Source organism: Corythoichthys intestinalis, chromosome 22, assembly GCF_030265065.1.
Source record: "Corythoichthys intestinalis isolate RoL2023-P3 chromosome 22, ASM3026506v1, whole genome shotgun sequence".
Classification (NCBI taxonomy): domain Eukaryota; kingdom Metazoa; phylum Chordata; class Actinopteri; order Syngnathiformes; family Syngnathidae; genus Corythoichthys; species Corythoichthys intestinalis.
The window spans coordinates 17180665-17192983 of NC_080416.1; the positions used below are offsets into that span (position 1 = coordinate 17180665).

General features: G+C 37.4%; 1 protein-coding gene across 9 annotated transcripts in view; it reads right to left on the bottom strand.

Moving 5' to 3' along the window:
• Positions 1-10835: 10835 nt before the first annotated feature.
• Positions 10836-12319, bottom strand: part of LOC130910989 (CMP-N-acetylneuraminate-beta-galactosamide-alpha-2,3-sialyltransferase 1-like) — a 40816-nt gene continuing 39332 nt past the window's right edge. For 4 of the 9 annotated variants that reach the window (XM_057828683.1, XM_057828684.1, XM_057828681.1 and 1 more), the window contains one exon: positions 10836-11379. In XM_057828683.1, the coding sequence (XP_057684666.1) occupies positions 11212-11379 (168 nt within the window). In that variant the 3' untranslated portion in view covers positions 10836-11211. The remainder of the gene's footprint in view (positions 11380-12319) is intronic. The other 5 variants (XM_057828688.1, XM_057828689.1, XM_057828690.1 and 2 more) reach the window with 2 other exon arrangements.

Genomic DNA, 12319 nt, shown 5'->3' on the forward strand with positions numbered 1-12319 from the left:
CAAAGGCTCCATCTTGTATTGACACACATAGGTGAATACAGCGACATACCAAGGTTAGAAGATCATTTAACCTCTATCCCTCACTGAACTCACCGATACAGAGTAGGTCTGATAATTACTATGATTAGATACATTACTGTGAACTATTATTAAGTCCTTGCGAGAATTTAGCACCGTTTTGTACAACACAAAAGCTTATAATCACAGCAAAAAAGTCAGCAAATTTGCAAATAGTAAATTATTTTTTGTTTTAAAGATCAAAAACTCATTTAATGATGTTAAAGGCTGTTTTTTTTCTTGTGAAGAAACTTTATGTACAGCAGAGTCATCATTAGGGATGGAATCGAAATCCGATTCCAATTCCGAACCGGTTCCTAGTGTTTTGAGGCCTTGATATCACAATGAAAAAGCCTTAACGATCCCTTTAACGATTCCTAAAGATGCATATTGCGTCATGACATGTCTTGTTGTCCAGACGCATCAAACTAGCACGGCGCCAAGAACCACTCGCTCCAAAGTTTGGCTACACTTCACCAGGAAAGAGGGTGAAAATGAAAGGTTACGATGGTTTAGCACGAGCATTGCAGCCGTAAACATAACAATGACAGCACTTAGCTTCAAACGCTCGAAAGCGTGTCTTCGCTTCACGAGGAAAAATAACAAAAAAGCGACTTGCAGTCATTGCAAGGTGGAGATAACTGCATTGGGAGGGAATACGACTGTACTGTTCTCACCAAGAAGCTAAGGCTCAGTCCTGGCTATACAGATAGCTAAACTCCCAAATGACGATGCAGAAGACATTGATATAATTTGCTGACTTTATTCAACCATCACTCGAAGAGAGAAACTAAAAATAGAAATGAAACAAATCAATTTCGTCCCCAATAACAAGCAGGTTTGCATCAACGTAAATCAGCGATGATTAGCTGCTAATACAGTAATAACAAACGGTTAGCATGCGTTCGCTAGCATTAAAACATCGTTCAAACCACTACACAACTGGATTTAAGGGTCCGATCGCAAGTGGAAACAAACAACAACACAAAAGATGATACATACAGGCGTTGCCTCTCTAGATATTTTACAAACATTAACAAAGAACGTAGGCTCGTGGCAGTTTTTCCCTCTCTCACTAAACGTTCACTCGCTTGGATGTGGCACTTCTTCTTCGCGTGTAAGCGCGCTCTTCTTCACGTGAGCGCGTTCTTCTTCATGTGAGGGCGCGTGAAAGCACCATAAAAACTAAAAGGCATGCATTTCAATATAATGGTAAAATAATACACTTTAACACATGGGTCCCCAAACTACGGCCCGGTCCGGCCCTGTGAACAATACCAGAGAGCATTTTGATTTTTTTTTTTTCTCAATAGTGTTATTTATTTCCTGGCTTTTTTCTGTGAAGAACTCAGAGAGGGTTATTTGGTTATTATCTATTTTATTATTAGTGTTATTTATATTTATTATTATCATATTATATTATATTATTATTATTTATTTTATTTACTTTTGTTCCGTGAAGAATCCAGAAAGGGTTATTTGATTGTGGCTTTCTCAAAAACAATATTTTTTTACATTGAGGCACTCCTGCAATCGTCACACTTTTTCTGTTACAAACTGACCCCCGGCCCCTCATCAGAGAAGGGAAAAATTATGTGGCCCTCACAGGAAAAAGTTTGGGGACCCCTGCTTTAACACATATTGCCAAAGGCAGAACAACGACCTATATGCCAATGTATACCAATATTTTTTATTTTTATTAGAAAAATGTTTCAGTAAAATGTTACACATTCTTGTGCATTTGCCACTTATTGCCACAGTTAACATTGAGGCTTTGGGCCTCTTTTGACCTCGTTGTGAGTTTGTAAGGTTGTGACTTCTGATTAAACAAACTCAATGCCAATCAAAACGTTTGTTCCTCTTTTCCCCCAAATTAGAATCGATAAGAGAATCGATAAAGAATCGGATCGTTAAGCAATATCGATAATGGAATCGGAATCGTACAAATCGTATCAATTCCCATCCCTAGTCATCATGTTATCCATTATATTTTTTGTTCCATTTAGAGACAAATTCCTTGTCTGTTTTGACCATACTTACCAATAAAGATGTTTCTGATTTGAGCGCCTGGAAATCTGAGTTCAACTCAATATGACTTGACTTATATTTAATGTAAAACTAACAGACTTGTATTGACTCATCAATTGGTGTGTTTCCTGTCGAGAACAAGACTCGCTTAACCTCTCTTTGTTTGCGTCTCTTCACCCTTTCAGGGATGATGTTCCATGTCGCCACACAACCGGACAAAGCTCCAGTGTTAGATGGCAAATCTTTCAGGGTAAGGTAACATCGTCACTTGAGCTGTGGTGGAGGGGGTCTTTTTCTATGCCGCCATATGTTTGCCCGAATGCCTCCCTGCCTTTCCTTCTTCCTCTTCGAACTCAGTGGACATCGATTGGCTCGGGAGCGACACTGTGTCCCAGGGTGGGGTAAGAGGATACACCTCATTGCCTCCAACAATCATCCGGCCCCTGTAGGGACAGGTCGTGGTAAATTAATAGTGTGCTTGCAGCGACTGGATATTGTTAATGTATTTGCTATTGATGCAGTGAAATAAAATGAGTAGCTTCAGCCTTACTTAACACAGGACATAAATCCTCCAAGGCCAATGAGGACTGAGGCAAACAGTTGTATCAAGCTTCTTGCCCAGAACCTTGAGAATAATTAGTAATAAGTCTTTTTCATAAACGCAATAGTAACTGGAAGCGAGATCGAACAACTCAATTTCTCACACAGTTGCTTGCCAGGACGTAGGTGTGGTATCAACATTGGTAGGGACAATATTACCGGAATGCACATAATGCAAACAATGATCCAAATAAGGGACGGCTAGCTTGACTTTGTTGTTCTTTGTGGAGGCTGGCCTGATCGCAGTAGTTTTGCAGGTTAGCATGTTTAATGTTATGCAAACTCATGTATAGGTTGGACTTTCAGTAGCAAAATTAGTGGTGTTTCCCTCACTTCCTCAACATTGAAGTCTTTTTATATGACTTACAGTGGCTGCTGCTGGCCAGAAAAAAAATAAAAACTTCTAATATCCCTCCTCTCCGAATGGGGTGGATGAGGCGGCATGTTGTCTACATGAATCTGTTGGGGCTGTGTGAGTATGTGTGTGTGTATCTTTGTGGCGGGACGGGGGAGCCTCAACTCATCAACCAACGCAATGTTCATTTGAGGGGGGGGGAAATTGACCGGCACATTCAGCAAGTGAAAAGGGATAAATGTAAGTCTGAATATAATGAAAATAATTCACTTAATAATGGTAGGGTCTATTCTATCATTTCAACATATGGGAAAACATTTTACCGATATAACTGAATTCTTTATATAATGCAAATAAAGTTGCTTAAAAATTGTTGGGGACAATTTGAGCATCCTGAAAAGTTGGTAGTGTTATGTCCAACACACTTGAAGTTATTTCTTTTGAGGAAAAAAACTAGATAACTTTTCAACCTTTATAAAATATTTTCCTCACATTTGTGATGATATGTTGACCGACGACTAGTTGAATGACACCTCTTTTATATCTTGAGGGGGTCTGTATCGCTTACCCTGGTACCGATTAACTTTGAGGAGGGTGGCAGGAACCCTGCCACAGAAAAAACTACAAATGTGCATGTCGGAGCAACAAAAGACAAAAGGTTTGTTCGAGGAGACAAAAAAAAAGAAAAAGGGATGCTAACAGACATAAGGACACTCAAGAATAAACACTGGCCCCAGTTTCACCTGCTAGGGTGACACCCCCCCCAAGACCGAACTTGTCAGCGCTCGGTTCTCGGAGGGCCAGTGGGGGAATACGATACAAAATTAAACGTTTGTGATACTCAACTTCGTCACATGCTGTTGTTTAGCCAGAACTGGGATTTACTGCTTGACACAGAAATGTGGTTTAATCCATCTGCAGGTGACTGGGAGATCGGAATTTTACGACACTGTGCGCTGGTCCTCATGGGAAACGTAGTCTTCCTTAAGGCAAAACACTACCACTTTTGTCCACCGGCGTCACTGAAATTGACAAAAACTATCAAAGTTACTGATTGTTGCTTTAAATGTGGAATACTGGCAATTACATGAGAAAAAAATTACCGGAGACTACAATTTACAGTTTAGCAACATATTCTGAGGAAGAATTTGAAGGATATTGTACAAAAAGGCTTTGAAAAGGAAATTCTCTCAGCTTATACAGTGCCAATAACACAATTTATAAGTTCAAACTCATATACTTTCAACAGAGTGCTTTACATTATTTATAATTTACTAGTTTCTTTATCAACCATGTACTCAGCCACTATGATTTTGACCTCATTGACCTGAAAAGACTATTACTGTACTTGATTTTGAGTTGACAACACAGAACTTTAATATTGCCATTGCACGTAAAACTTTTCACATGTGGCAAAGAGCCCGACAAAGAGCATAGGTTCCTCTCCAGTGCACATAGAAAATCAGTCTCTCTTATAATAGCTCTGGGCAATTTCAGACCACAGAGAACGACAAGGGAATCAATTTTCCTGGTTAGGTTATAGATGGATTTTCTCCACTGGGGCTTTTCATAAGTACGAGTGAAGAAATGTCATATAAAATATTAAGAAATCTTGAGAGAAAGAAGATTCCGCCCCAGTGGGTCCCAACCGATGCTGAAGACAATTTGATACATTTGTTAATCTTGTCTGCCCGTCATGCACATGATTGTTGAAGAGTTATCAAACTCATACAGCGCACAATAACCGGTAGATGCCGTAGAATCCATCGTGATGATGAACTCAGCTCTAGTCTGACCCCTTGTGGAGGATTTCTGTACAGAGCACAAATAGTTCAACTAAGGTCATGTCTATTTACCTGATGTAATGAAGTTTACCCTCAGCCTTTAAACAACCTATTTGTCAATCGATATGTCCTTGGGCAAGGCAGCAAGCTGCACAGTTACTACCAGTGGCATGCAGAATGACATGCCAGGTCCCCTCAGGTAAGTATGCAGGCAGGCAGGCAGGCAGGCAGGCAGAGGTAATAAGGAGGTCACTGCTGTCTAAAGGAAAGACAAAGTGTTCTAACTGAGTGCCAAATTAAAATGATGGACGCATTAATTATTGAAAATGCCAAAAACGATTGTCATCACCTAACACACCAGCTTTAAGATTGCCGTAAGTTGATTTTTGGACACAGTTGACAATGTCACAGTGATGATGATAACAAATAATTGGTATCCGCTAAGAGAAATTTCTTATGTGTGTAAGCTGTATATTTATATAGAATGAATGACACTTAATTTGAAAACATTTGTAAATTTCTATTTATAAGTAGCACTGGATATTGTTTACATGATTAAGATATGTTTATGTGCTATTCATGATTGTATTTTTATATTTTCATTTCCCACTAGCCAACAATTTACAAGTAAAACTTCAGGGGATGTTGTCATTTTGACCAACTGTGGCCACAGGCGGCGTTTGACTTTTGTGACAGGGGGGGCAAAACACATTGATGACCCCAAAACGCAGTGTCAGCAATTAAGTTAACTTACAAGATATATGGTGTACCACAAAAGTGAGTACACCCCTCGCATTTCTGCAGATATTTAAGGATATGTTTTCATGGGACAACACTGACAAAATGACACGTTGACACAATGAAAAGTAGTCTGTGTGTAGCTTATATAATAGAGTTCATTTATTTTCCCTTCAAAATAACTCAAAATATAGCCATTAATATCTAAACCCCTGGCAACAAAAGTGAGTACACCCCTATGATAAAACATACATCCCTTAATGTCCAAGTTGAGTACTGCTTGTCATTTTCCCTCCAAAATGTGATGTGACTCGTTACAGGAGTGCTGTCAGCAATGCTGCAGAGATTGAAGATGTGGGGGGTCAGCCAGTTAGTGCTCAGACCATATGCCTTACTCTACATCAAATTGGTGTGCATGGCTGTCACCCCAGGAGGAAGCCTCTTCTGAAGACGGTACACAAGAAAGCCCGCCCATCTCATCAGACCATAGGACATGGTTCTAGTTATTCATGTGCTTTGATGACATGTCATCAGCAAACTGTTTGCGGGCCTTCATGTGTATATCCATCTTGCCTCTTCTGTCCTCAGGTGGTTTTGGCTAAGCAAAGCAAATGACCATCTCTAAGGTGCTAGTCACATAATCTGTTCCAAAAAATAATTTTTACCCATTATGAAAAAAAAAATACATTTTATTCATTTTTGTTGTTTCTTTTATTACTTTACAACTTTTATAGACAACATTTGACCTGCAAAGTCTTAATTTTAAATTCATATATAGGAAAGTCAATTACATGCAATGGAATTTTCAGGGGGATATGCCCCCTCCCCCGGACCCCCCTTAATCTCCGCGTATGACCGTGGCCCTGTGAAGCTCTTTTGAGACTTGATTGTGATTAGGGGCTATATACTGTAAATATATGTAACTTAACGTTAATTCCTCTTACACCTAAATTTTAAAGAACAGTGCCATTGTGCATGAATAATGTTGTTTTTATGTGCAGATGACTCAACTCTTAGTATTATTATTTTTACAAGATTATCAATTGTAAATGACATTCATTAATTCATCTTCCATACCAATTGTTTTCACAAGGGTCTATCCCAGCTAACTATGAGCAGTAGGCAGGGTACATCCTGAACTGGTTGCCACTCAATCGCAGGACACACATAGACAAACAATCTATGAGACTCACAATCACACTTACAGATAATGTGGGGTATTTAATCCATCTGGATGACATTTTGATATTTTTAATTTTCATTAAAACACACCCTATTGTGTATGTCTGTATGACACAACAGTTATTTCTGATTCACACTTCTCATTGATATTTATATTTAAAAAATGCCATTGTATATTTCTTTTTACATTTATGCGAATCATATTTTTGTATATTTGTTTACGACACATGGCAGCACTTTTAGAGAACAATTCCTTTTCATAACAAACATTAAAGTATGCACATGTACAACAGTTTTTTTTCTTCATATTATAAAGATAAGCATTCTAAATGTTATTTTATCCTTTGGGGGGGAAGAACTCGTTAGATGTAAAAATATAAACACAAATTTGTCTAATCCAATCATTATGGCGGTGGGTGGGACTCCGTTACCATGACAATGACGTCAATGTTGGTGTCGAGTAACTATAAGGTCAAAATAAAGGCATGTGAATGAAGATGGTAGTGTGTGTGTATGTGCGCGCGCGTGGTGGTTGGCAGGGGGGGTAAACAACAGGTTGTCCGCAAGCGGACGCGACGTATCCCGAATGACTTTTTAAAATAACATTGGTTTTGGATGGACATCGCCTCGGCGGAATGAGGCTCTGTACTCGGCCCGGTAATGGTAAGGAGACGTCACACAGCAAAGGGTTAGGGTCACGGAGAAGCTAGCTGAGAAGCTAAGTAACCGTGCTAGCTGTTAGCCTAGCACTAGCTAACAGTTGGCTTTAGTTGCTTTAACCGGCCATTTCCCTCCATAAAGTTACTTTCGAACGTTTGTCCTCCACAAGGGGGTATTTCCACCAAGTGACGTCTTTAAATGGCGTGTTCGTGCGCGTTTAAGTGGTCTTTTGGGTTGTTTTGGGGTAGGCTTTGACAGTCGCATTTTGGCATTTCATCAAATGTTTGCCAGCTGTTTACGTTTGATGACGTCACATTATGCTCGGTTGCCACTACAGTACGTTCTGTCCAATGTGACGTTTATCGAGGGAAACAGATATAACAAAACTCGATTCCTTTAAACGCACGAAAACACGCAGAGGTCACACATTCGCGCTGCCAAGGTGACAGAAAAACGCTTTGAACAACTGACGTCAGGCTAACGTGGATTTTTTTCCCCTCACATCAAACGCATGCATGCATACATACATACGTATAAGTGTCCATCTTTATTTAATATGCCTTATGTCGCTTATCCCCCGCCATCCATGTATCTAACATCATGGTGCATCCCTATCCCTCAACAATTGTTGGGGAAAAAAAGTGTGCTTGTGTTTCTATATACGACACACAATTGCCGTAATTTCCGCACTATCGAGCCCACTAGACACCAGCACAGCCCAAATTTCACTTAAACTCTTTTATTCTTCCTAAAGATTTGTATGAATTCTGGTTGTGACCCTGAGCCTATTTTTTGGGAGTGTAACTGCATTATACTGCTCCAACAAAGTGCTCAAGACACAAAGTCATTGTTAATCAAACCCATACTCTAAAAAAAATAAACATTTTATCAAGTAAATTCAACAGTTAAGTAAATTTTACTGCTTGTGAACTGAACATGATAACTTAAGCAGTAAAATGTACCTCATAAAAGTGCAAATTTTTACACATTGTAACAATTTGCACTTTTATGAAGTAAATTTTACTGCTTGCAATATTAAATTCAGTTCACAAGTAGTGAATTTTACTTCATAGAAGTAAGTACAAATTGTTACATTGATTTTATCAAGTAAATCCACCAGTTATAAGACAACTGTCCAATTTTCTGGTGGATTTACTTGATAAAATCATTGTAACAATTTGCACTTACTTTTATGAAGTAAATTTTACTGCTTGCAATATTCAGTTCACAAGCAGTAAAATTTACTTCATAAAAGTGAGTGCAAATTGTTACACATATTTGCACTTTTATGAAGAACATTTTACTGCTTAAGTTATCAAGTTCAGTTCACAAGCAGTAAAATTTACTTAACTGTTTACTTGATTTTTTTTTTTTTCTGCTTGCAATATTCAGTTCAGTTCACAAGCAGTAAAATTTACTTCATAAAAGTAAGTGCAAATTGTTACAATGATTTTATCAAGTAAATCCACCAGAAAATTGGACAGTTGTCTTATAACTGGTGGATTTACTTGATAAAATCAATGTAACAATTTGTACTTACTTCTATGGAGTAAAATTCACTACTTGTGAATTGAACTTAATATTGCAAGCAGTAACATTTACTTAATAAAAGTAAGTGCAAACTGTTACAATACCGTATTTTTCAGACTATAAGTCACACCTGAGTATTAGTCGCACCAGCCATAAAATGCCCAACGAAGAGGAAAAAAACGTGTAAAAGTCGTACCGGAATATAAGTCGCATTTTTGGGGGGAAGTTTACTTGATAAAATCCAACACATATAACAGATATGTCATCTTGAAAGGCAATTTAAAATAAAAATACAATAGAAAACAACATGCTGAATAAGTGTACAGTATGATAATGTTACATGGTGCATTAACAATGAAATGCGAACGTGGCCGGTATGTTAACACAAAATGGCTATTAAGAATTATTCAGATAACTATAGCATAGAGAACATGCTAACAAGTTTACCAAACCATCAGTGTCATTCCAAAACTCCAAAATAACATGTGCAATGATACAATAATGTGTTAATAATTTCACACATAAGTCACTCCAGAGTATAAGTCGCACCCCCAGCCAAACTATAAAAAAAAAAAAAAAAAAAAAACGCGACTTATAGTCTGAAAAATACGGTAATTTTATCAGGTAAATCCACCACATTTTTTTCAGTGTCTTAAGCAGTAAAACACTTACAATGTTTAAAAAAAAAAAAAAATCAAGAACGATGTGACACACGCAGCACATTGATGCACTAATGCGCATTATAATCAGGTGCCTATTATGTATTAAATTAAACTTGCTCTTTGAGAGTGCGCTTCATAATATACACAGTATGCCACAGAAAAGAAAGTATTTTATATGACAAGGAGTTAATTTGCGAAGACAACTTTCCAATTTCTTTTCATAATATTTTTGTAAGTAAAAAATGTTAGTAGTAAGCAATGTTTTGTATTTTGTTATTGTAATGTTCTGAATTTTCCTATTCTGACTTTTGTCTTTATTTTTGTTACTTTTCAGGGCTTTCTTGTGGTATTTTTTAAACTGTTCAATGGCACCAGGTAGTCTAGAGGTTGTAAACATCCCCGACTGGAAGCTGTCGTTACAGCCGAGCTTTCAGTTGGATGTTTGCCGCCCCAATCTACTTCCAGCCTCGGACACCGTGGACGAAGACACCGTTGCTTCTCTACTCTGGGTTTAGTTCATGTAAACATCCTACACTCAGCTGGAATCCACTGCACAAGTGGCTGAGAGAAGGGTGTTTACGTGCACTGATTTGGTAGACCACAAGTAACACCAAGAGCAAATAAGTGAGTGGAACTATTCTTTAGAGCTTGTTTCATTGTCAACAGTGTATTTCTGACTTGTTGGATTAAATAATTAACGATTTTCGGTGTAAGTACTTGGTCATTTAATATTATTTGGTTCAAAACAGTGACTTTGTCAGAAAGCGCTCACCTTTCTGAAGGCGACGTTATACTCTTTGATGCACTTACTACAAGATGACAGCTAGATGGCAGCACTCTGCTTCTTATGAAAGGTCATTATAAACCCACTTCATGAGCTTCAATTTGACAAATGTGCTTGTACTCGTATAACTAATGCCCCCTGTGTATTTTATTACTGAAGATGTAAGTTTATTATTTAGCGGTGAAAGTAAAACGTGTCCAAATTGATTCCACATATCTTGTTTTGGCTTTTTATTAACTATTAGAGGTAAAAGCTAAATCACTGAACATTTCTGAAAAGCAGGTAAAAGCAAGCACTTGCATAGGCAGGCATTTTCTATTTATTGTTCTACTGTCTGTGTGTGATTATTTTCTAAAATGTAAAGCAAATTAGAAGTCCAATGTGTGAAGCTGATATAAATAAACTGTACTTAAAGTATGTGATAGAAAATTCTTTGTTTTGACTCTGACCCCCCCCCCACACACACACACACACACACACCACCACCACCACGACACACACAAACACAAAGTTTGCAGTCATTGGCTCCAGATTGTTTTGTACAAACTTTTTTTTTTCAGGGAAAACAATATTGTCCATGTAACAGCCATCTTATTTGTTTGTTATATAAAATGCTTAATGCAGTATACAAAAATAATAATAAGGGACTTGCAAAGCAACAGAAATGTAGTTTGGGGTATTCAATGGCAAAGTCTGAAGATATTATACTGTGTTTCAAGCAAAATTCTAACTTCTCTTGTAAAGAGCTACTGTGTTCCTTTGCTTTTGAACGAATTGTGACATAATAAATATTTGGTTTGTCTATTTACAACCCCAAGAATGCAGCAAATGTTACTGTCCTTTAAAAAAGTTAATGATTTCTTTCTCATACAACTTTTGAATGACATCATATTCATGCGTGCCAGCGTGAGGTCCAGTTTTCAGCTTTTTGTTCTTGAGGATTTCAAAATAATGGTTCCAATTTCCATCTCCGTCAGCTCCAAATCCAAAAACATTGACCTGAAGGGGAAATCAAATTAAGGTATTATTTTTGTTCTAATTCTCATATGATTTTTATTACCCTTTTACTGTACTACATTGCAATTATGTTTGGATGAAACAATAGTCAGTAATCACCTTCAGTTATCTTTGCTTTTCAAATATTTTACAGGCTTCGTAAGCAGGATGCAAAGAGTTATTGCTAGGGTAAGCATCCGGTATTGGCTACGCCATCCTGCCTTCCCAGCTGCTGATTCTCACACACTATTAAATGTATTTTCCATTCCTTATAACAGGTTGGATGGGGAGAAAAATGGCTTGCTGAAACTTCTCCAATCTACATATGCTCTAAAAAAAAATATTGACGAAAAAGGCCAATTGTGGAAATCTAATTATTTTCCCACTTTTTCATGCAAAAAGAAGATCAACATGAGTATGTGACATAATTAAGATTTAGGCTATGCTTTTAATCATCTTTGGACAACAACGCTATTCATACAGGCATATTCGACATGTAAGCAGCCTGACATAACATTGTTACTTTATTATGCAAGTATACGCTCACTTCCTGTTTGATACACTCCTACTCATGTAAGAATTGGTGACAATTGGGCAGCGGTGGGGAGAGTAGCGAAAACTTTTACTCAAGTAAGAGGATGTTACTTCAAAATAATATTACTCAAGTAAAAGTAGTAATCCAACAAATGTACTCAAGTACAAGTAGAGTATTTGGTGAAAAGAATACTCAATGAGTAACATTGTGAGTAACTGCTTAAAATAATGTGATTTTTTTTTTTAACAGTATTTTTTTTCTCAGCACAAATGATATGAACTGTTTTTATTATACTCTAACATATTACATAACTATATTAAGACAAAGAAATACAAAAATAAACATTGAATTCTGGCTAGAGAAAAAAATCTACAGAAATTTAGCATTTTTCATCCAAAGTGCCCTCGA